General features: G+C 36.1%; 2 protein-coding genes across 4 annotated transcripts in view; both read left to right on the plus strand.

Annotated features, from left to right (window-relative positions):
• LOC125648063 (heat shock 70 kDa protein 12A-like) overlaps nt 1–8,398 on the plus strand; it is a 21,038-nt gene extending 12,640 nt beyond the window's left edge. The window contains exons 2-5 of the mRNA XM_048874970.2: nt 1–75; nt 1,387–1,605; nt 2,147–2,285; nt 6,827–8,398. The exon at nt 1–75 is cut by the window's left edge and continues 270 nt beyond it. Of these exons, the coding sequence (XP_048730927.2) occupies nt 1–75; nt 1,387–1,605; nt 2,147–2,285; nt 6,827–7,890 (1,497 nt within the window). The 3' untranslated portion in view covers nt 7,891–8,398. The remainder of the gene's footprint in view (nt 76–1,386; nt 1,606–2,146; nt 2,286–6,826) is intronic.
• Nucleotides 8,399–12,138: 3,740 nt separating this feature from the next.
• On the plus strand, nt 12,139–21,724 carry LOC125648064 (heat shock 70 kDa protein 12A-like). Of its 3 annotated transcripts, none has more exons than XM_048874978.2 (5): nt 12,139–12,311; nt 16,629–16,980; nt 19,053–19,271; nt 19,593–19,731; nt 20,107–21,724. In XM_048874978.2, the coding sequence occupies exons 2-5, from the start codon at nt 16,633–16,635 to the stop codon at nt 21,168–21,170; spliced, it is 1,770 nt and encodes a 589-aa protein (XP_048730935.2). In that variant the 5' UTR covers nt 12,139–12,311; nt 16,629–16,632; the 3' UTR covers nt 21,171–21,724. The 3 variants fall into 3 exon arrangements, with proteins under 3 accessions (XP_048730935.2, XP_055997211.1, XP_048730934.2); XM_056141236.1 differs by lacking the exon at nt 12,139–12,311 and adding an exon at nt 13,464–13,613 and having other exon boundaries at nt 16,624–16,980; XM_048874977.2 differs by lacking the exon at nt 12,139–12,311 and adding an exon at nt 13,465–13,613.
• Nucleotides 21,725–22,965: the final 1,241 nt, after the last annotated feature.

The following is a 22,965-nucleotide window of genomic DNA, read 5'->3' on the forward strand; positions in this document are numbered from 1 at the left end:
AGCCTGGTACTGGATGGAGACAGCTCGCGCTACTTGTTCTTCTCCAGATTCAAAATGAAACTTCACAATCGGGATGTAAGTGATAAACTTAATCATTTATGATTAAGCGTCAAAGTATCCCAACGGTAGAGTGATCGAACCGTGCATATGAGTTAAGAGTCACGGCCATGACAGAATGGATCGTTAACAAATTTAATTTTTAGAGTGAGAGGCGTTTAAATATAAAGTTTTGTGTCACGGATGTGATGGAGTGATAAAGAATGTTCATTATTTCTTGTTGCTTATAGTGTAGGTCTACATTATAGTACTTATAGCTGATAACGTCCAACTATAAGTGCAAGATTCTCAAGGGGATGAAACTCAATCAATTTCTATTACTTCCCTTTCAATATGAAAATTTGATTGTCTAATGGCTGTTGTACTGCTTCATCCAGACGAAAATCACAAGCCGCCTCTATCTTTGTTTTTACAACACTATAGCTGGATGTATATACACAACTGCTGAATCAAAGTACTGTGGTTTAATAATTAAGTGCAAACATTGCCCATAAAATGGTTAAATTGTCCCCATTTAGATTACGGAAAACTCGTTTACCTGATCAAGATATAGAGTTCGCGGTGAGTGTGACCGGTCGACAGGGGATACTTACTCCTAATAGGCACCTGATTCCACCTCTGGTGTGTCCATTGGTCCGTGTTTTCCGAAACTCTCTATTTTGTATTGTTTATAGGAGTTATGAGATTGATTACTGTTCCTTATCTTCACCTTTCATGATGAGCATTGAGCATTTCGTATTTATACTTTATTTAATAAAATAATCCTGTGAATAATTCAATATGATTTTAGAAAATATAGCCGAAACTAGTTGCGACTGTCCGTAGATTATGCACTGATAAACACTACCCCAATTCAAATGCAATCATATGGGTTGAAATTTACCTGTTCAACATGCCTACACAAATAAGGGATGATTATGTTTTCGTTCAATGGTTGTAGTAGCTTGGGTATTTTTCTATTTTTTTCTTATTAACAAGTTAAAGTGATTCGAACTTTGAATAAATAATTTTGATAAATTCTATTTGAATAGTTTTATTTACGATCGGGCTCGGTGTATATACGTATTTGTAAATCTCTGTCATTTACTTTATTTTACGTATTTGTAAAGACATGAGGATAATCTGATTGTAGAACGTGGTAGATTAGTTTTGGAGTTGATCCCTACTCACGAATTTAAGACTCCTCGAAACAGTGGATTTTACTCAATCAACGAAAATTGTAGCTCACGAATATCATTAAAACCACAATAATATATTTCTCAAACATAGAAAAATCACCAATGGATATTTAAGTAGAAATCCACAAGGACGTATATTTCTTACCTACAGCTCCTAAAAGAAGACACACCCATCCCTGACATTTCCGGAAAGCCATGGCCAGCAAAGGACGTTTTCATGCAGTCCATTAAAGCTCTAAAGGATCATTTAATGGAGCGGCTGACTCTCCAAGGATTCAATATCACAACCCGAGAAATCCGATGGGTGCTAACGGTCCCTGCCATCTGGAGTGACTCGGCGAAGAAATTCATGCGCAGATGCGCAGAACTTGTATGTAACATGTTCTCAGATAAATCTACTGAATTGCATGCTACAATTTCGCTTAGAAAATTGATTTTCTTTTTAAGAATAATTTTATCATGTTTCGCCTTTCAAGTAAACGTCACAATGATGGTGTTTTGGATGGTATGCCTTATTTTCTTGATAACTAAAGGAAAGTTCGGGTTGAATTTGCTACTTGGAATTTAGGAGATTCAGTAAAGAAAGTGTCATATATATACCTGATCAAGATATAGGGCTCACGGCAAGTGCGACCGGTCGTCAGGGGATGCTTACTCCTCCTGAGGATCTGATCCCGCCTCTGGTATATCCAGGGGTCCGTGCTTGCCGAACTATCTATTTTGTATTACTTATAGGAGTTATGAGATTGGTCACTGTTCGTTACATTCATCTTTCATATAAATGTTTTCTTCCCGAAAAAAATGCGGAAATCAATAATCCTTTGGTGTGAAAATTGATCTATACTAATTAAAGTGGGTGGTATCAAGGTAATATGCGAAATGATTTGAATACCTTTTGTGGAATGTTTCAGGCGGGAATTCCCCACGAATTATTGTCTATCGCTTTGGAACCTGAAGCTGCTTCTGTATACTGCCAGCACCTACCAAATCAAACTTCGAATCGAGATCTTTCCAAAAAAGGAACCAAATACATGATTATAGACGTTGGGGGTATGCTTGTTAACTTTCATATTTTTCTCATCTTATTTCATCAAACGAAATACTCCAACATTTATGTTTTAGCTTTACTGTTTAGTGGTGATTATTGCTTTAATCGTTTTGAAAATGAAAAATACATAATTGTAGTACGATGAGATTCTGCATATTTTTGAATTATCCTACCGTTATGTCTAAATTATTTTGGTGAATTATTTATATTGCCCCCCTCCCCCCACAATATCATATATTGGAATATATTGTTTATGACCAGTCTGTCTGCAACTTTAAGTTTATTTATATCTTTGTTATATACAAACTGTGTATTGCATATACTATTTTATTGGACATTTCTAAAACTCTATATGACTCTAGGGTTCTTACGTGGTTAAACATTCGATGAAATATGTAACATAAGAATGAATCAAGGAATAGATAAAACAAAATACGAAATTATAACAATGTTTTAAGAGTGATATAAAAATGTACTATATATACAAAGAAAAAGAAAAGTATAATGAAAAGTGAATATAAGGAACAGTGATCAAATTCAGCAATCCCATAAAGGATATAAAATAAAGAATAGGGCAAACACTGACCCCAGGACACACCATAAGTAGGACCAGTTACCCAGGAGGAGTAAACATCCCGTATTGGTCGGTCACACCCGCTGTAAGACATATCTTGATCAGGAAAACATAATAACACGTATTCAAAATCAGTATATAAAAATGGCTTAATAATTGGCATGACATACGTCAGACAACATTCGACCTCAAAATATGATTATAAGATATCAATGTTTTAAGGAAGTTAGCTCCTGAGCTTTTGATCACAACTGCCCAGGATGCTATAACTAAGTATTTACTGGTTCAATACTGATCGCATTGGTGCAAGCATATTACACATCTATTACTGACCTATCCAGTTGGGAAGAAAATTGAGTCAATTCAAATTTTGAAAGGGTTTGTCAGGGACTATATTTTGTAGTGGATGGATTGATTAATCAAAAAGTTCTAAATCTGCATGCTTTTACAATTTCTGTTTCATCCAATATATCTTCTATTTTTATATTTTTATACGTATATTTCTGTTTTATGATTTATGATACAAGTAGTTGCAATCTGGAACTAGTTCAAATGTTGTAATTTATTAATTTCGTTGATATAGTTTTCCTATCAGAATACCGATTCTTGAAAAGGTTTAAATCAATTTACTCGTAATTTTGTATACAAATTAAGAATTTTCGCCAATAATTTAAATTTTTTATCTCTAATCCCACTTCTTTTTAAGTTTCCTTTTAAATTTTAAGAGTAGACCTTGAAAATTATATGAAATTTTATAAGTTGATATTACTTATAAAATTTCATATAGTTTAAAAGCATGCATGTTCCTAATATATTATATGTTCTTTTAAACTTTCAAATTTGATATCATGAATTTTTTCATAAATCAACTCCAAAAAGGTTGTCTGTCGTGTGTCAACATTTGAACATTTTAAACTTCTTCTTGATAACTACCATTACATCTCTTTCTAAATTTGGTATGAAGAATCTTTGGGACAAGCGAGACATAGATTGTAAATTTCAGGACTCCTACATCTCAGGGCCCTACTGCCGGGGGGCAAAAACTGCCCAAGATTGGCCAATTTTTAAAATCTTCTTCAATAGAACTGCACTTGCGTAAACAAAAAACTGAATGCTTTGTGATGTAGAGGAGGAAGGCTTCTACCAACATCGTAAATTTCATGATCCCCGGGGTTGGGGTTCTGACACCAGGGTGGGGCCAAACTTAGTATGTAATGTTTATGTGTAAAACACTTAAATAACATATTCTTTAGTGCTATTGATACTAAATTGAAACTAAATGAATACTTAGAAAGAGCAGGTAGTCCTTTACCAGAAGTGTAAATTTGGTGATCTCAGGGGTAAGGGTTTTGGTATCAGGATGGGTCTAAAATGGTCAGCTATTAATTGTAAGAACAATAGAAATTTTTAACTTCGTATTGATTACTACCAGTTGAATTCTTTTCAAATTCGGTACGAATCTTCTTTGGAACAAGGGGGACATAGATTGTAAATTTCAGGAATCCTGCACCCCTTGTACCCTAGGTGTGAGACAAAACTGCCTGAAATTCACTAAGTTTAAAACATCTTCTTCTCTACAACCGCACATATGTAAGAAAAACTAAATACATAGCTATGTAGAGCAGGAAGGCCTCTGCCAAAATTGTAAATTTCATGTTCCCCGGGGTAGGGGTTCTGACACTAGGATGGGGCCAAGATTATTATATAGTGTTCATGTGTAAAACATTTAAATAACATCTTCTTTAATGCTTTGATACTAGATTGAAACTAAATGGATATTTAGAAATAGGTAGTCCTTTACCAAAATTGTAAATTCAGGGGTAGGGTTTTTTGTATCAGGGCAAAAATGGTCAGTTATTAAATGTGAGAACAATAGAATTTTTTAATTTCTACTTGATAACTACTATTCGACTTCTTTTCCAATTCGTTATGAATCATCTTTGGAACAAGTGGGACATAGATTGTAAATTTCAGGACTCCTGTATCCATGGGCTTTAGGGGCATGGCAAAAACTGCCAAAAATTGACCAATTTTAAACAATCTTCTCTAGAACCGCACAAATGTAAGATAGACTAAATGCATTGTGATGTAGAACAGGAAGGCTTCTACCAAAATTGTAAATTGCATAGTGTCCAGTGTAGGGATTCTGGCCCCAGGGTGGGGCCAAACTTGGTATATAATGTTTATATGTAAAACATTTAAATAACAACTTCTTTAGTGTTGTTGATACTAAATTGATACTTAATGGATATTTAGAAAGAGGAGGTAGTCCTTTACCAAAATTATAAATTCCATTATCCTAGGGGTAATGGTTTGATTTTAGGATGGTGTCAAAATTATATTGATTTGATTGACATACTTAAGTTTACTGATACTGTATGAAATCAAAATGGTAATTTCACAACCCAGGGTTTTGATTCTAGGATAGGTCAAAATTAGTCATATCTTTTAATGTTAATGCACATATTACATTATGTAAAGCTTTTCATCAGTGTATGCACTTTTGAGGGCACTGACGTTTTAAGAACACATCGTGTTTTATACTGTTGCTGAACATTAGAATTTAGCTTAGATATTCAGAACAGGAATTTGTTTCTACATTTCATAGACCTTGGGAGTAGGGATACTTTTCACTAGTATTCAGGTGACCGATAAGGCCCGTGGGCCTCTCGCTTATCTGTATTGTTAGAAGACATGATTGTGTTTCTATTTATGTAATGATTTATTTGTGGTGCATATGTTGTGTTGTCAGCAACAAACAAATCATGTTTAAACAATTAAAACTAGAGTGTGAAAAGGTCACGATTAGAACACTTTAGCTCAATAACAAGCATTGCGATCCCAGTTTTTCTTTTTTATTCCTAATTCTCATTCAATGTAGAACTAAAAATACACTTCCCCCAAAAAATTGACATTACTCTATACGAACCTCTTTAAGAGTGATTAAATAAAACCTGTTTGTGCAAGCTGTAAAACTTTATTTCCAAATAAGATTATTATAACGACCATAGCATAAGCGAAATACTGACTTAAAACGATACTATTGAAGCCCCCGTAGCATACTATATTTGGTATATCAACAAGAGGCCCATAGGCCTTATCGTTCACCTGAGTATTATTCAAAGGTATGGATCACTAGGCCGAAGGACTGAAATCTAGAGAAAAACTCCTCTTCAGTATATCTAATTCGAATTCTAATATTCAGGGTATGAAACAAGACATGTTCTTAAAACTTAAATGCCCTGAAAATGCCCATACCGATGAAACAGTTTACATAATACATGTACCTTGGGTTGTGAAATGCCCAGTTTTTCTACTCCTGCTAAATTTCTATTTAGATTCAACTTAGTACTAATAGCATTCATGATGATGTCTTTTTAAATGTTTTACACACAAACACCATACACCAAGTTTGGCCCCACCCTGGAGTCGGAACATCTTCCTCAAAGATCATTACATATACAATTTTGGTAGAAGCCTTCCTGCCCTACATCACTGTGCATTTACCTTTTCGTACATAAATGCGGTTGTAGACAATTTTGAATATTAATCAATGTTTGACAGTTTTGGCCCTACCCCTAAGGCATCGGGGGAGCAAGAGTCCTGAAATTTACAATTCATGTATCCATTGTCCCAAAGATGATTCATACTAAATCTGAAAAGAATTGGAATGACAGTCATCAAGATGTTAAAACTTTTTAATTGGTAACAGATGGCGACGGACGCTGACCTATTGCAACACGTCACCTGAGTTCACTTAGGTGACCTAGAAAGTCGACACCCGTTTACATGTTAAAGTCAAATGCATACCTCCAGGCCAAATGTACGTCAACTGGACTTGAGCACGTCGGCGGCGAAGTGTTTGCCAGATATTTCCTGTTACATATTTGTAAGAACACTTTTAAGATCATAACATGTATAAATGGTTGGAAGTGATCATGACGAGCACATTGAATTCTCCTTTTATAGGCGGAACTGCAGACATCACGGTCCATGAAAACCTGGGTTCTGGCAGACTACGAGAGCTTCACGCTGCTACAGGTGGCGCCTGTGGCGGAACAGCGGTAGATAGAGAGTACAACAACATGTGGACTGAAATTCTTGGAAACAAAGTCATGAAAAGACTTGCCAAGCATGAAATTAATGCTTACCTCGATATTTTCAGAGAATTCGAATCCGCCAAACGGTTAAGAAAACCGGATACAGAGGGCTCGATTAGATTAACCGTTCCATATGCAACAGTCAATGCCTTATGCGAAGAAATTCGTGGTCAGAAGATGGAGGACCTGTTCCAGAAGTCAAGTTATGCTGAAAACGTGATCATAAAAAAAGACAAAATAAACATTGATGCAAGCATTTTGAAAAAATTCTTCGAACCGGCCACCGAAGAGCTAGTTGTCCATATCAAGGAAATCATTCGAAGCCCGAAAGCTAAAGATGTCACAAAAGTGCTGCTGGTAGGAGGATGTGCAGAGTCAAAGATTTTCCAGAATGCTGTCTCTCAGGCAATCCCCGGCGTTCACGTGATTGTCCCAGAAGAAGCAGAACTGGCCGTCCTAAAAGGAGCTGTAATATTTGGTCATAATCCAAAAGTGATCAAATCTAGAATTCTTCGGTATACTTATGGTACAGCGGTAGTCCCTGAATTTGTACGTGGTGTTCACCCGAGGTCCAAATTAATAAAAATAGCTGGAATTGATAGATGTGATGGTGTATTTAACACAATAATGTCTGCTGGTACCGAGGTAGATCTAGGTCAAAAGATCTCTCAAATGTTTGTAACTGCCACTTCCTTTCAATTTCTAGTTGATCTCTCTGTCTATTGTTCACCGAAAGAAACCGTCCAATACACTGATGACGATTCTTGTTTTCTTTTGGGTAAAATGGAAATCGAGCTTCCAGTTATCACAATGGAGCAACAACCAATTTTCGCGGAATTTTGTTTTGGAGATACCGAACTTGCTGTTACAGCAAAAGATATGTTTACAAAGAGACCATGCAAAAGCACTTTTGAATTAAACGAGGATATGTGACTTCATGATAAGCAAAACAAATTGCAGGTAATGAGTAAATAACTAACGACAATTACAATTGTCAAATTTTCGTCGTGAGGATGTACGAAAAAATCACATAAGATGGTTAAAGATATACCCCAAAAAAAACCCAGCTAGCACTAAAACTACACTAACTTGGAGTATTGTGGGTCAGTCAATTGGACGAATAGGTCGTGTCCTAATTCACTCCCTAGAAAACTCCCTAGAAAACATTGATTAGCAAGCCGAAAACAACAAACGTGAAATTTTCAGTGTTTATACATTTGTAGATTTATTGTAGTTTTAATGTTAGCGTTGTGTATCTTTAGTCATAGTATGGTAAACCTTTCCGTTTCTCCTGAGGAAGAGACAGGTCATCCCAAGAATTTGGCAATGTAATTGTGTGTGTATGTGTGTGTAAATTCCAATAAAATTTAATTGTGAATTGTCAAAAATCATATCGTATTAGATGCAAATAAAAAACATAATAAGGAGGTGAAAATAGAAATTATTGTTGTATTTGTTCTAATAATTTTGTACTTTATTTTAGACATGCAAACCCTACGGGAACAAATTCATTAAATCATAATTACATATTTAATTCATTCATTGAAATGCGTAAATTGCAAATGCATACTTGAAAACATCCACTCTACCAGATGACGTCAGTGACGTCACGCAGTGTCTTACCGACTGTTCCCCAGCAATGTACAATAAGCACAAATGGGGGTTTGTTTTTCTCTTTCTTTCACATTCACAATTCCATACGGACAGTCACAGCCTATTTTTGCTACTGATCAATGTGTCATATAGTAATTTGTTTAATTTACTGGTTGAATGCATATACAACAAGAGGTCCATAGGCCTTCTCGGTCATCTGACTAAAACTTGAAAAAATCACTAGCCCCAAGGGCTATAAACTAGAATAAAATCCATGTTCTTCATATATCTAAGCTTAATTACAATATTCAGCAAGAGTATAATAAAAGTTGTTATCTTAAAATTCAAATGGCCCCGAAGGTGCCTGTTGGTATACTGATGAAAGGTTTTAAATAATACATATAACATTAACACGATATGACTAATTTGGACCCGTCCTATAGCCAAAGTTTTGGAGTAGCAAAATTCAGTGTTCTTTCCTGCTTTTCCTTAATATGCATATAGTTTCTGTACTGTATCAGGCTATCAGCAAACTTCAAGCAGGCTTTTAAATGATAAAGACGTACCGCGACAATAATCACTATAATAAATTTGACTCCACCCTGGAACCAAACCCGTATTCCCTAGGATCATGAAATCTATTATTCTGATAAAATACTACACACTCTTTCTAAATATCTATTTAGCTTCGATTTAGTATCAATAACATTAAAGAAGTTCTTTTGAACGGTTTTACACATCCAAGTCCCCCCCCCCCCGGCCTGGAATAAATACAATAATAGACGATATATACATTCAACCCGGAGGGTTTACTCTCTCGGTAATTAATTGTATGTATTTACACAATTTTTATAAGTAATTTTTCATTTTTGGTTGCAAATCGATTATGAAATTTTATAACATTAGGTCTAGTATGAAATATTTTTGGTATATAATAACGCCTAATGCAAGGTGAAGATAACGAACAGTGATCAATCTCATAACTCCTACAAGCAATACAAAATAGATAGTTGAGCAAACACGGACTCAGAGATGGGATCAGGTGCCTAGGAGGAGTAAGCATCCCCTGTTGACCGGTCACACCTGCCGTGAGCCCTATATCCTGATCAGGTAAACGGAGATATCCGCAGTCAAAATCAGTGTGCCAAGAACGGCTTAACAATCGGTATGAAACACATCAGACAGCATTTGACCCAATGCGAGGTTGTATTGACGAACTAGATCGTTATAACGACCATAGAATTTGCGAAATGCTGACTTCCATCGAGACTGTTGAAATCCCTGTACCATCAACTTGCTTGTCAGTAGCTTACCTCGATTTAAAAACTGACAATACTCTTGCATATCGAATCAGTTGAGATATATAAACACCATATGTAGGTGATAATGGAATATTGCTACACAAATATGGGAAGTTGACGATGGAGAAGCTGAAATCATCCAGTTTGTCATACAGTTGAGTTGTCAGTTTGCCGTTAATGTCTACTTTCAATAAAATATCTAAGTATGAAGCAGAAGTGGACGATTCTGTGGTGTCCTTTATTTCGAGCTCATTTAAAGCAGGACACATAAGAATATACTGCATTTCATCACCAATATCAGAACTATAAATATTACATTTTCTTTGATACCTAGGAGATCATGAAATTTTCAATTTTAGTAGCGGCCTTCCTGCTTTTCATCACTCTGCATTTAATTTTTCTTACAGATGTGCAGTTGTGGAGAATATTTTTGAAAATTGTCCATTTTTGGTAGATTTTGCCCCGGCCCTAAGGCCACGGGAAGCAGGGGTCCTGAATTGTATAATTTAAGCCACCATTGTCCAAAAGATGCTTCATACCACATTTGAAAACTATTGAAATGGAAGTTATCAAGTTGTCAAAAATGCTCAATATAGGTATACCCCTAAACCTACTGCACAGAGTATTCTGATTGGAAAATGTGTTGGGGTCATCACAACCCCCACACTATCTTATTGTTCAATATCTTTAAAATCAAATATATTCTTGTTTTACAAGACACAATGCACTGAACACCACGTTTTTCGTTCTTAGTTTTCCACCCCATATGCCAATCAAGGTGAAAACATTAAAAAAAATTGTTGCGCATTTAAAGAACGACACAATCGTCTCCAAAACGATGATTTGGATAGTGCATAAAATTCTTGGAGTTCTTGGATACAGGTTTTTCAATAGAAAATGTCGTTTTCAACCTCCATTTAGCCCCCAAGGTGAAAATGATATTTCGAAACATTGCATATGGCCAGGACATCACCAATCATATTCCAAAAGATATTTTGGGTACCGCGTAAAATGAAAGGTTTGCAGAGAAACCTCTTTTTGACCACTAAATTGTCCCCAGGGTACAATTGAAAGTTTCAAAACCTTATTGCACATCTACAGGACACCACCTATCATATTCCAAAAGATTAATTAGCTACTGCTTAAAATAAAAGAGGAGTTTGAGGAAGAAGAAAGTGACATATGGACGGACCAGAGTAACAACAATGTACCCGAACTCTCTTTGAAAGGGAGATTAAAAGTATTGCAAGGTGTTCATCTCATAGTTCCAGGGTCCATAAGTAATCTCGAATGATTCATCATACTGACGGAAATAAGGTCACCGAGAGTGTTACGTGCATTTCACCTGCGAACAGAACTGGTATATACATGTAACATTGGAGTTTCTTTGAGCGAGTTTTCTGATAAGAGTTCAATGAAACAGGTTTAATGTTGTGTTATGTGACCAATCACATTATGAAGAAATGACAGCGTGGTAATCCAAATTCACCATAAGGCCAATCAGTGAGTGAAATTCGAATGCGCGATCAAACGAAGCGGCACGCTGTTACTGTAACAATGGTACACCACAAAATCTGCATGTTATATCAAACATCGAAGGCACAAAAATGTTCATACGTAACAATCTCCATTGATGTCAGCATTTCGCAAATTCTATGGTCGTTATAACGATCTAGTTCGTCAATACAACCTCTCATTGGGTCAAATGCTGTCTGACGTGTTTCATACCGATTGTTAGGCCATTCTTGGTACACTTATTTTGACTACGGATAAGTCCGTTTACCTGATCAGGATATAGGGTTCACGGCGGGTGTGACCTGTCGACAGGGGATGCTTACTCCTCCTAGACATATGGTCCCACCTCTGGTGTGTCCAGGGGTCCGTGTTTGCCAAACTATCTATTTTGTATTGCTTATAGGAGTTATGAGATTAATCACTGTTCGTTATCTTCGCCTTTCATACAAAGGATGAACTAGGCGGTACAAGTAGATGAAAAGGTGAGGATAACGAACAGCGATCAATCTCATAAGTCCTATAAATAATACAAAATTCAATACATTTCATAATACAGTCAAGGTCTTGGAAAAGTTTTCATTTACAACATGTAGCAACGATTGTTTGTTGTTCGACCCGTCGAGGAGTTTTCCTTCATATTGAGACGTCACCACCTGTAGGTGAAGTACCACAAATTTAAACCTATGCTTAGCACTCAGGGCCATGGCACTGAGGGTTCTTTGATGTGCTAACGCGTGCCGCGACACGGGAGCTCCGTTTTTAAGATATCAGAAAGACCCGTTAGTCTCACTTCTAAATACTGAGCGTTTGGCGAAGGAGCGATCACTACCAATGTTTGTTTACGTCTTAGGTTTGAGGCGGCCATTGTACTAGCGGGGCTCGAACTCACAACCTCCCGGTTATGTAGCGAACGGAGCCAACGAGACCGATCTAGCAATGGAGCAGGTTTGTTGATGTGTCATTTATATCTAAAATGTTTCATTTTTTTGCAATTTGTTTTAACGAAGAAGGTAATTTGATATTTCTATAAACCTTGGAATATCGTTACAATAAAAATATGGAATGGAGAGGAGGACAGTAGCTCACAAATCTCTCATATCTTTGGTCATCATTCCGTGGAAACTAATGTAATTAAAACATTTAAGCTAGAAATAAGAAAGCGTAAAGTAATGAATAGCTGACAATCTTACATATCTTTTGGATATGACCTTACAATTAAAAGAAACTCATTGCTACCGCCTTTAGCGTAATGCATTGGTCAAAATCGGTGGTGGTACCTCAACTACACCTGGTGCATGACGTCTTTAGCGGAGTGAAATATCCTCAAATTGGAGATAAAACAACCGACAAACAAAACAAATGATTTATTCCATTTTCAAATCAATTATCATTGCAGAAATAAATTAGACTTACTCCAAACCAGTAGATTTTCATGAAAGGTTAAGTTAACGAACGGTGATCTATCTCATTTGATTTGCATCTTTTTTTCCTCGTGGAGTGTTAGTTAAAAAGTATAACCTATTTACAGTCTGCTAGGCTGGACAGAAACAAGGGATGATCTTTCAATTTGCCTTGAAGCCTTCCAGGGATGTGGCTGTTTTCACCTCTTCTGGGAGCCTGTTCCAATCTCTGATGGATCTTGGGAAGAGAAAATGGTGGTATATATCCTTCTGGGTCCTGGCTTGTTTCAGATTCCTGTGTCAATATTTGTACATCCTTTGCAGAACAGTAAAACTAAACTCAAAGTTGGTAATAACACCACTCTGTAAATGCAATTTGAACTGTACTATCTAGCCCTGATAGTGTGTGTCTAAGTTTGAAGACAATCATATTACCTCTACACACATCTCTGTAAACTGCATAAAATCAAACATAGGAAGATGGGTACAAATAATCGAGTGTTATTTACATATGAGTTACCTTTTGAAACACCTGTGTGTGTGTTATAACAATTTATAATGCATTGTTTACATGCGATAAAGTTAAGGGTCAATAATGTTGATTTTCAATTTTCAACAAATGGCTTCCTATTTTCGAAAAAGTTTATCATATTCAGCGAACTTCCTGTTCGTTATCGCCACCTTTCATATTCATCGTATGAGCAAACAAATTACACAAACATGGAGAGCAGATGTACACACCTAGCTATTTTTTGTTTATATTCCAAGAACTTCTCTACAATCTGACAGTTGTTCAATACTATTTAAAAGGCAAGTGTCTGTCACGTAGAACAACAAAGATATTAAGGTAGGTGACATGGGTTATTCATATTCATATTGAATATTTAAATGTGATATTACATATGTATGTAAATAAGTCTCACTTAGTAAAACACAATTTATGCTGGCTGCCATAAAATAACTAATGTCCTTAAAACTCTACATCTCGTACTATCTCAGTATGACTATATCCGTGAATCTAAACTGCCCACGACCGGCAAAGAGAATGAGAGTAAAAAATATAGATACAAGTTATCGAATAGTATGAACCAAGGAGCGGTTTTTTTTTTTACAGACAACGAATATTGATTCACGAAAATAAGTTATTCTAAAGCTATATTAATTATTAGGCGTGGAATGTAGTCTGTCTTGTACAATGGAACAAGAGGCTACTTTAATCACCACCTTGACTTCGTTATTAATGTGAACTATAATGGACAGGATTTCCCATGAGGTAGTCAGCGACACGAAGGACCGCCATTACTGTGCTCATCTTACCGACCATTAAAGGTGGAATGACATACCTGGGTTTTTTCTGTTTCCTATTATTACTCATAGATTGATAGAAACATCTGTAATGACACCATTTCACAATCCATTATATTTCATTTGTCAGGGGCCTCCGTGGCCGAGTGGTTAGAGCATCGCGCTCAAAATCACACGGCCTCTCACCTCTGTCGGCGCGGGTTGGAATCCCGCTCGCGCCGGTAAGTGAGAAAGTTTCCCAGTTTACTTTCGGAAGGTCGGTGGTCTCTTCCCAGGTACATTGTATCTGGGTTCTCTCTTCCACCAATAAAAACTGGGCGCCACCACACAACTGAAAAATTGTTGAGTGTAGCGGAAAACATCAATCAATCATGCATTTGTCAGAATTTTTTTAATCTATCTAATAAAGAAAATTGAATTTCATAAACTCTTGAATTCATTGTGTCTTTTCACGTATTCCTGTTTATTGTGTCTGAATTAAAATACAACAAAACAATAGTTTCAGTAACCATATCTTCTTAGATTATTTCTAAATGGGGGTTTATAGCTGAATATTTATCATATACAAAAGACAATTAAGCTCAAAAAAAGTTTTCTATTCAGCCATATATATACATACATGTACAAACGTTGGCTTAGAACTTCAGATTGGAAGAGTTATCTTTCTTAAAATATCAAGACTCAAACAATACTAAGGATTTTATTTTTCATTCAAAGGCTATACTTTCTTTCTCAGGCAAGTGAGAATTGATACAAAAAAGAAAACGCATGAAAATGCTAATAAAAGAATATATCTTTCAAAGAATTTCAGTGCAGAGTATAGTAAATAATTTATTTGATATAAACAGAGCAGAAATAAAATCCATGTGTTCTTTTGACGCATTCTGTTGCAAACTCAGGGTCAAAACAGGCTGCAGCAGTAGGATATATACACATGTATGTAAGGTAGCTAGTACATGTGTACATGTATATCATTTACAATGCACATTATCTCCAATACCACAGAAAATCATACCTTAAATTGATTATTAAATATTCATTATTCAGGCAAATTTCTGTAAGAATGTGAAATTGAGCACATTTAATGTATGAATTACATACACACATTTCAGTTATACTTTAAATTCTTTCTTACAAATCCTATGGAAAATTGAATTTTGAAATTTCAATTACATGTAGACAAACCATTTATTTCTTTTGCAAAAATGTCAAGTTCAACATTGAACAATGCGATTGTTCCTCTGTATATGACCTCTTAAAGTTACCATACACATCTTTACTAATGTCGGTTCATCACTGAACTCCACAGGTTCACAATCATCTATAAAAAGATGTGTTATTTTTAAGAAATGCTGCGACAGTCTGATTTGTAGTGACTGCAACATTTAATTTCACACCATTTTAAATGAGGTGTAGCAAAGCTGTATTTATCTGATGGTTTTGTATGACGACAAATCAAACAGTGTCTATTTACGTGTGACGTCTTTGTCTGCCCCGGTATTCTCCGTTCCCTTCAAAAACATAACGAAAATTGATCAATCTCATATCTCCTATAAGCAATACACAATAGAGAGTGGGTACACATGCACCGCTGGATATACCAGAGGTGGGATCAGGTACCTAGGAGGAGTACGTATCCCCTGCCGTGGGCTCTATATATTGATCAGGTAAACGGAGTAATCCGGAGTCAAAATCAGTGTGCCAACAATCGGTATGAAACACGTCAGACAGCATTTGACCCAATGATAGGTTGTATTAGCAAACTAGATCATTATAATGACCATAGAATTTGCAAAATGCTATCTTTCAACGAAGCTGTTGAAATCCCTGTAACATCAACTTGTTTCTCAGTACCCTACCTTGATTTAAAAACTGACAATACGCAGAAAAACTCTTGTGTATGGAATCAACTGAGAGATATAAACACCATATGTAGGTGATAATGGAATATTGCTACATAAATGTGGGAAGTTGACGATGGAGAAGCTGAATCATCCCGTTTGTCATAAAGTTGAGTTGTTAGTTTGCTGTTTCAATAAAATATCCAAGTACGAAGCAGATGTGGAGGACTCTGTGTTGTCATATATTTCGAGTTCACGGGGATATTTCGAATTGACATATGAATAAAAATGATTATTGTTAATAGATAAAACGTCGTCGATATATCTAAAAGACTTTCATTCTCATACGATCCCTATGACCATATTTGATTACACTCCATCATTGAAATGTTTTGTGGAAGGCATATGCTTCATATTCAGCTAAGATACAAACCCGATTGTCAAGTTAAAGTATTTATTAGAGTAATACTTGTCCAGTCTACATTTCCTTTCGAACTAATTACCGGTATATTGAATCTTGAAAAATAGCTTCATAAACAAACGTCACTATATATTCGTGTGGAGAACTTGTAGTTGCTCAGTACATGAAAACCAGAAAACAGTAAAGCAAATATGTGAATGAAGATCTTTATTTGACTGCATACTTTCATCTTTCAGAATTCTTCAAATTCCCATTTCCAATTAATCATTTTTTCTTATTCTCTTTAATAGATTAGAAAAATGGCTACGCATTACTCTACTGGTGATGAAGAAAGCAGCATAAAATCTGATAACTATCTGTTTGTGGCCGCTTTGGATTTTGGGACGACATACTCGGGTTACGCATTCAGCTCGCGATCTGACTATCAGAATAACCCACTAAAGATACATGCCAACCAAGCCTGGAATGCTGGCGGAAGTTCGTTGTTCTCTCTTAAGACTCCGACATCCCTTCTTTTGGACTCTGAGGGTGAATTTGTCTCATTTGGTTATGAAGCAGAAAACAAATATGGCAGTCTGGCACTGGATGGAGACAGCTCGCGCTACTTGTTCTTCTCAAGATTCAAAATGAAACTACACCGTCGAGATGTAAGTGACACCTTATCATAATTATTGTTTACTTTTTACTATGAAAATGTGAAGATAACGAACAGTGATCAATTGCATAACTCCTATAAGAAATACAAAATTAAGAGTTGGGCAAACACGGACCATTGTACACACCAGAGGTGGGATCAAGTGCCTAGTAGGAGTAAGCATCCCCTGTCGACCGATAACACCCGCCGTAAGCCCCTTATCTTGATCAGGTAAACGGAGTAATCCGTAGTGAAAATCAGTGCACCAAGAACGACCTAACAATTGGTATGAAACACGTCAGACAGTATGAAATGCGAAGATGAACGAATAGTGGGTGCAGAAATTTTGAACCTTGCCATTAACGTTACCGTTGTCCCAAAGATGCTTCATACCAAATTTGAAAACATTAAAATGCAAGGTGAAGATAACGAACAGTGATCAATGGAAGTTATCAAGAAGTTAAAAATGTTCAATTGTTAACACAATTTAATCACTAACCAATTTATCTCAACCCTGATATTAAAAACCATACCCCTGGGATCATCAAATTTACACATTTGGTAATAGTCTACTGCCTCATTCGAAATATCCAATTTATTTCAATTTAGTATCAACAGCATTAAAGAAGATGCTTTTAAATATTTTAACTATAAACTCTTTATGCTAATTTGTGCCCTGAGAACAATTACAATTTTAGTAAAGACTTTCCAGCGTTTGGTTTTACTTTGCAGATGAAAGGCGAAGATAACGAACAGGATCAATCTCATAACTCCTATAAACAATGCAAAATAGATAGTTGGGCAAACACGGACCCCTGGACACACCAGAGGTGGGATCAGGTGCCTAGATGTGTGGTTGTAGATATGATTTTTGAAACTTAATCAATTTTTGGCACTGTGTGCCCCACCCAAGGCCCCGAAGGAGCAAGAGTCCTCAAATTTGCAATTTGTCACCCATGTCCCAAAGATTCTTTACACTAAACTTGAAAACAATTGGAATAAAAGTTATCAAAATTATAAAAATGCTGAATTGTTAACACATTTAATCACTGACCATTTTTGCCCCAGTCTTATACCAAAACTCCTAACCCTAGGTTCATCAAATTTAGAATTTTTGCTCTTTCTAAATATTCACATATTTAACTTTTTATCAATAGCACTAAATAAAATGCTATCTACAGATACTTCCGTTTACCTGATCAAGATAGAAGGCTCACGGCAGGTGTGACCGATCGGCAGGGGGTGCATACTCCTCCTAGGTACCTGATTCCACCTCTGGTATATCCAGGGGTCAGTGTTTGTCCAACTCTCTATTTTGTATTGCATATAGGAGTTATGAGATTGATCAATGTTTGTTATCTTCACCTTTCATCTAAATGTTTCTACAGCCCAGTAGCTAGGTACTTCGTTACTAGCCTGAAAATATGGATGTATATTTAACTGTTGGGATAAAATTTAGAAATTCATTTCAAAATCAAGGATTATCTTCCTCATGCATAGATCTTTTCCTTGGACGAATTTGGCTCCAGTTTTTGGCACTCTAGTTTTCATTTTAGCTCTTACAAGTTTATTGTTTTTTCGAATTTCCAAAATTTCGGCTTGAGCATCACTGAAGAGACATTATTTGTTGAAATGCGCATCTGGTGTGTCAGAATTGGTACCGTTTAGGTTTTACTTTGCATATAAACCCTAAATACCAAGTTTGGTCCCCCCTGAAGTCAAAACCTCTACCCCGGGGATCATGAAATTTACAATATTGGTAGAGGCCCTCTTGCTGTACATCACTATACATTTAGTTTTTCTTACACATGTGCAGTTCTAGAGAAGTTTTATGAATATTGGTGAATTTTTTACCCTCCCCACAGGCCCTGGAAGTGTAAGAGTCTCAAAATTATTATTCATTACCCGTTGTTCCAAAAATCCTTCATACCAATTTTTTAAAGAATTGCAATGATAGTTACCAAGAAGTTAAAAATGTCCAATGGTTGATGGATGACGGACACTGACCAATTGCAATAGGTCACCTGAGTTTAGTCAGGTGATCTAAAAAAAAATTACCGATGGATATAACTCTGTTACTTTCAGCTCCTAAAAGAAGACACACCAATTCCTGACATGTCCGGAAAGCCATGGCCAGCAAAGGACGTTTTCATGCAGTCCATTAAAGCTCTAAAGGACCATTTGATGGAGCGGCTGACTCTCCAAGGATTCAAGATCACAACCCGAGAAATCCGATGGGTGCTAACGGTTCCTGCCATCTGGAGTGAGTCAGCAAAGAAATTCATGCGCAGATGCGCAGAACTTGTAAGTAAAATGACGTACATATAAAGTATTGAATTCTATCGTAATATATTTTGCCAAAATCAGCTTACCTGTACATGTGTAGATTCAATCAGTATTAAAATAATATTGGTCGTTGTCGGGAAAAACGTTCTGACGAAATGTACGTAAAGTGATGTTATATAAAATATGAACGTCTATCTTAATGAATTTTCTTAATAATTTTTCACCAAAATCAACTTAGATTCATTCAGTATTGACCGTTGTTGAAAAAAACGAAAAAGTTATGACGAAATAAAAATGATTTCCTAAAATCATTATCAAATCAGTTTCGATGAATTTCAGGCTGGGATTCCGACGGAATTGTTGTTCATTGCTTTGGAACCAGAAGCGGCTTCTATATACTGCCAGCACCTCCCACATGAAACTTCCGCTCAGGATGTTTCCACGAAGGGAGCTAAATATATGATAATAGATATCGGAGGTAGATGTCCTACATGTACATCTGAGATTGTTATTCTTGACTTTTAACATACAATCACTGTGAAATTTTCATTATAAATGCAGGGTTCGGAAAGTATTCGTTGTCATTTCCAAAAGTATAAATACCCGTTAAATCCTTTAATTCTCATGACGGTTTTAACCTTTAAAGATCAACTAAGAGATGATGCCTGAATCCATGTTTGTTTCGTTAATTGATGATTTGTACATTGATAACTTTGAGTGGTTGACAATTAAAAGTACATGCAAAAACCCAAAGACAAATAACGATTCCTGTTAAACTATATGATTAGGATTACTATTTTCTTGAAAATACCTACTTGTGTGTACAATGACTGAACACATTAACCTTTTGTAGGTGGCACCGCTGACATCACCATGCATGAAAACCTGGGTTCTGGCAGACTACGAGAACTTCACGCTGCTACAGGTGGCGCCTGTGGCGGAACAGCGGTAGACAGAGAGTATAGCAATATGTTGACTAAAATTATCGGCACCGAAGTCATGATAAGGCTTGCTAAGCATGAAACTAGTGCTTATCTCGACATTTTCAGAGAATTCGAATCCGCCAAACGGTTAATAAAACCGGATACAGAGGGCTCGATTAGATTAACCGTTCCATATGCGACAGTCAATGCCTTATGCGAAGAAATTCATGGTCAGAAACTCGAGGATCTGTTCCAAAACTCAAGGTACTCTGAGAGCATTGTCATCAAAAAAGACAAAATAAACATTGATGCAACTGTAATGAAACAATTCTTCGAACCAGCTATCAATGAACTAGTCAAACATGTAAAGGATATTATGAAAACCCCGAAAGCGAAAGACATCACGAAAATCCTGCTCGTGGGTGGATGTGCAGACTCAAAAATATTTCAAAATGCTGTGGGCCAGGCAATTCCAGATGTTCAACTCATTGTCCCAGATGAGGCAGGATTAGCGGTTCTAAAGGGGGCAGTTATATTCGGTCACAATCCAAATGTGATCAAGTCCCGAATAATTCGATACTCGTACGGAACACAGATCACTCCAAGGTTTATACCTGGTATTCATCCATGGAAGAAGTTGATCAATATCCTCGGGGTTGCCAGGTGCGAAGGCGTTTTTCACCCAATCATAGCCGCAGGCACAGAAGTTAAACTAGACCAAAAGATAATCAAAACATACTACACAGCAAGTATGTTTCAAGAATTTGTTGAAATTTCTATCTATTCCACGCCAAAACAAAATGCGCGCTATACGGATGACGTTGGTTGCTTCTTGTTAGGAAGTATGGTAGTTAAACTTCCGGTCCAAACTTTCCAGGGTCAGCCGGTTATTGTCGAATTTTCTTTTGGAAACACGGAACTTACCGTTATTACAAAAGATATTTTTTCTCATAACACTTGTAAATCATCATTTACCTTCAACGAGGAAAGTTAATTATAGTGTAACATCAGGACGGTTCGTGATACAAGGTCGTGTGCGGAAATACAAAAGTGCTGTTCCGTCCTGAATTCTACCCATTCAGGCGCAACATGTGGGCCTACTATTACTGAACGTTTAATGAAAACAATAGAATGGAATACCAAATATTTATACAATATATTTGATATACAATAAAACATACAAATAAAACAAAGAAAATAAACGGGTCACAGCACTGGACTCCTCTGGACAGTCCCGCATCAGAGAAACCAAGCACCTGATCCTGTGTCAGTTAGGAGAACAATCAACTAATTGTAATGTATATTTGCTTAGAAGTTTGACTAACATATCCTCTTCAGGGATATAATAATATTTCAGGTTTTCGGGTAGAGCTATATAACGCGATACGAATTAACTTATACTAACATTGGATGTCAATAAACGACGTTGTGCAATTCACATGGTGTCCCCTCAAGGGAATCGAACAACGTAAACAGTTCATTTTCAGGCTCATAATTCAGTACTCTTTATGCCTACATGTAGCAATTATAATAAAATCATAAATTGAATTTTTCATTCATATGGAGACATTACCAATGCCGGTAAAGGGCTGCAAAATGCTCGGCGCTTTCAGCCTTTGATCAGGGAGGGATATTTATCGTGAGTTCAGATAACTGATTCAACATTGTTAGGGTAGATGCAAACCATGATGATTTCTTTTGAAGATATGGGTTCTTTGACACTAAATATGTTCCCTTCAATAAGATATAAGATGTATTCTGTAATGTTCCGAGTCGAAACCAGTAATTCATCATGGCTTTAATAAGTTAATAATACAATGGAAACTTTCCAAGTTCAGATAAACTGCAAAATTAGTCGACTTTCCCTGTGCACCAAGAATGGTATTGAGGTATCTAAAATATGGTGTTTCACATCTCAATTTGTCCATAGTGACATCTTTATCTTTAAATTTGGAAGCCAAAGGGTTAAAATCCCCCCTCCCCTCACAACCATACAGAAGAATAGGAGCAATGGTATGATCAAATAAATGAAGGTTAATATTGATGTTATGACAGTTGGATGTAACCTCCCTCTGTAATTTTGAGCATCCCTTCAAGGCCTTTTTTATACAATTCATTTTGAGCAAAGACAAAAGATGCTGAATTACAGAAGTAGACACCAAGGTACTTGTAATGTTGAACATTGAAGAGAAAATATTTCTGACAATTTTTATTCCAGGTGTGTTAAAAATCATTATTTTTGTCTTGGATAAATTAACATTAACGCACCAGTCATGCAATATTTATCTAAAATATCTAGTTCTGATTGCAAACCTTTTGAAGTGTTTGAGCAAGATTAGATCATCAGCATACATCAAACAGTGAATTAGGTGATCATTAAGAGTAACAGAATATATAGATTCATCCTTGTACTTAAGCAGGTCATTAAGAAATATCTTAAATAGGTTTGGACTTAAATTATCCCCTTGCTTGACACCTTGTTGGATTTGAAAATTATCAGTAATTCGATTTTGGATTTTTATACATGAAATACTTCTTTAATACATTTATTTAACAATATTGTAAAACTCCTGACCAACTTCTATTTGAAGAAGTTTAATTTTTATCCCTGTGGGTATAACAGGATCAAACGCCTTGTGAAAATCTACAAAACATGCATACAGTTTTCCTTTTTTCATTACAATATTTATCAAAAATACATTTTAGAATAAACATATGATCACATGTTCTAGCTTTCTTGGTAAATCCTATCTGACGACCATCAATAATTTTGTTTTCTACAAGAAATT

This window comes from Ostrea edulis, chromosome 6 (assembly GCF_947568905.1).
Source record: "Ostrea edulis chromosome 6, xbOstEdul1.1, whole genome shotgun sequence".
NCBI lineage: Eukaryota > Metazoa > Mollusca > Bivalvia > Ostreida > Ostreidae > Ostrea > Ostrea edulis.

Excerpts from the sequence above, each read along its gene's own strand:
- LOC125648064 (XM_048874977.2), top strand. The coding sequence starts at position 13,498 with ATGTACACACCTAGCTATTTTTTGTTTATATTCCAAGAACTTCTCTAC. Across the intron at positions 16,981-19,052 it reads TGAAACTACACCGTCGAGAT|CTCCTAAAAGAAGACACACC; the intron begins GTAAGTGACACC and ends TGTTACTTTCAG. Across the intron at positions 19,732-20,106 it reads TATGATAATAGATATCGGAG|GTGGCACCGCTGACATCACC; the intron begins GTAGATGTCCTA and ends AACCTTTTGTAG.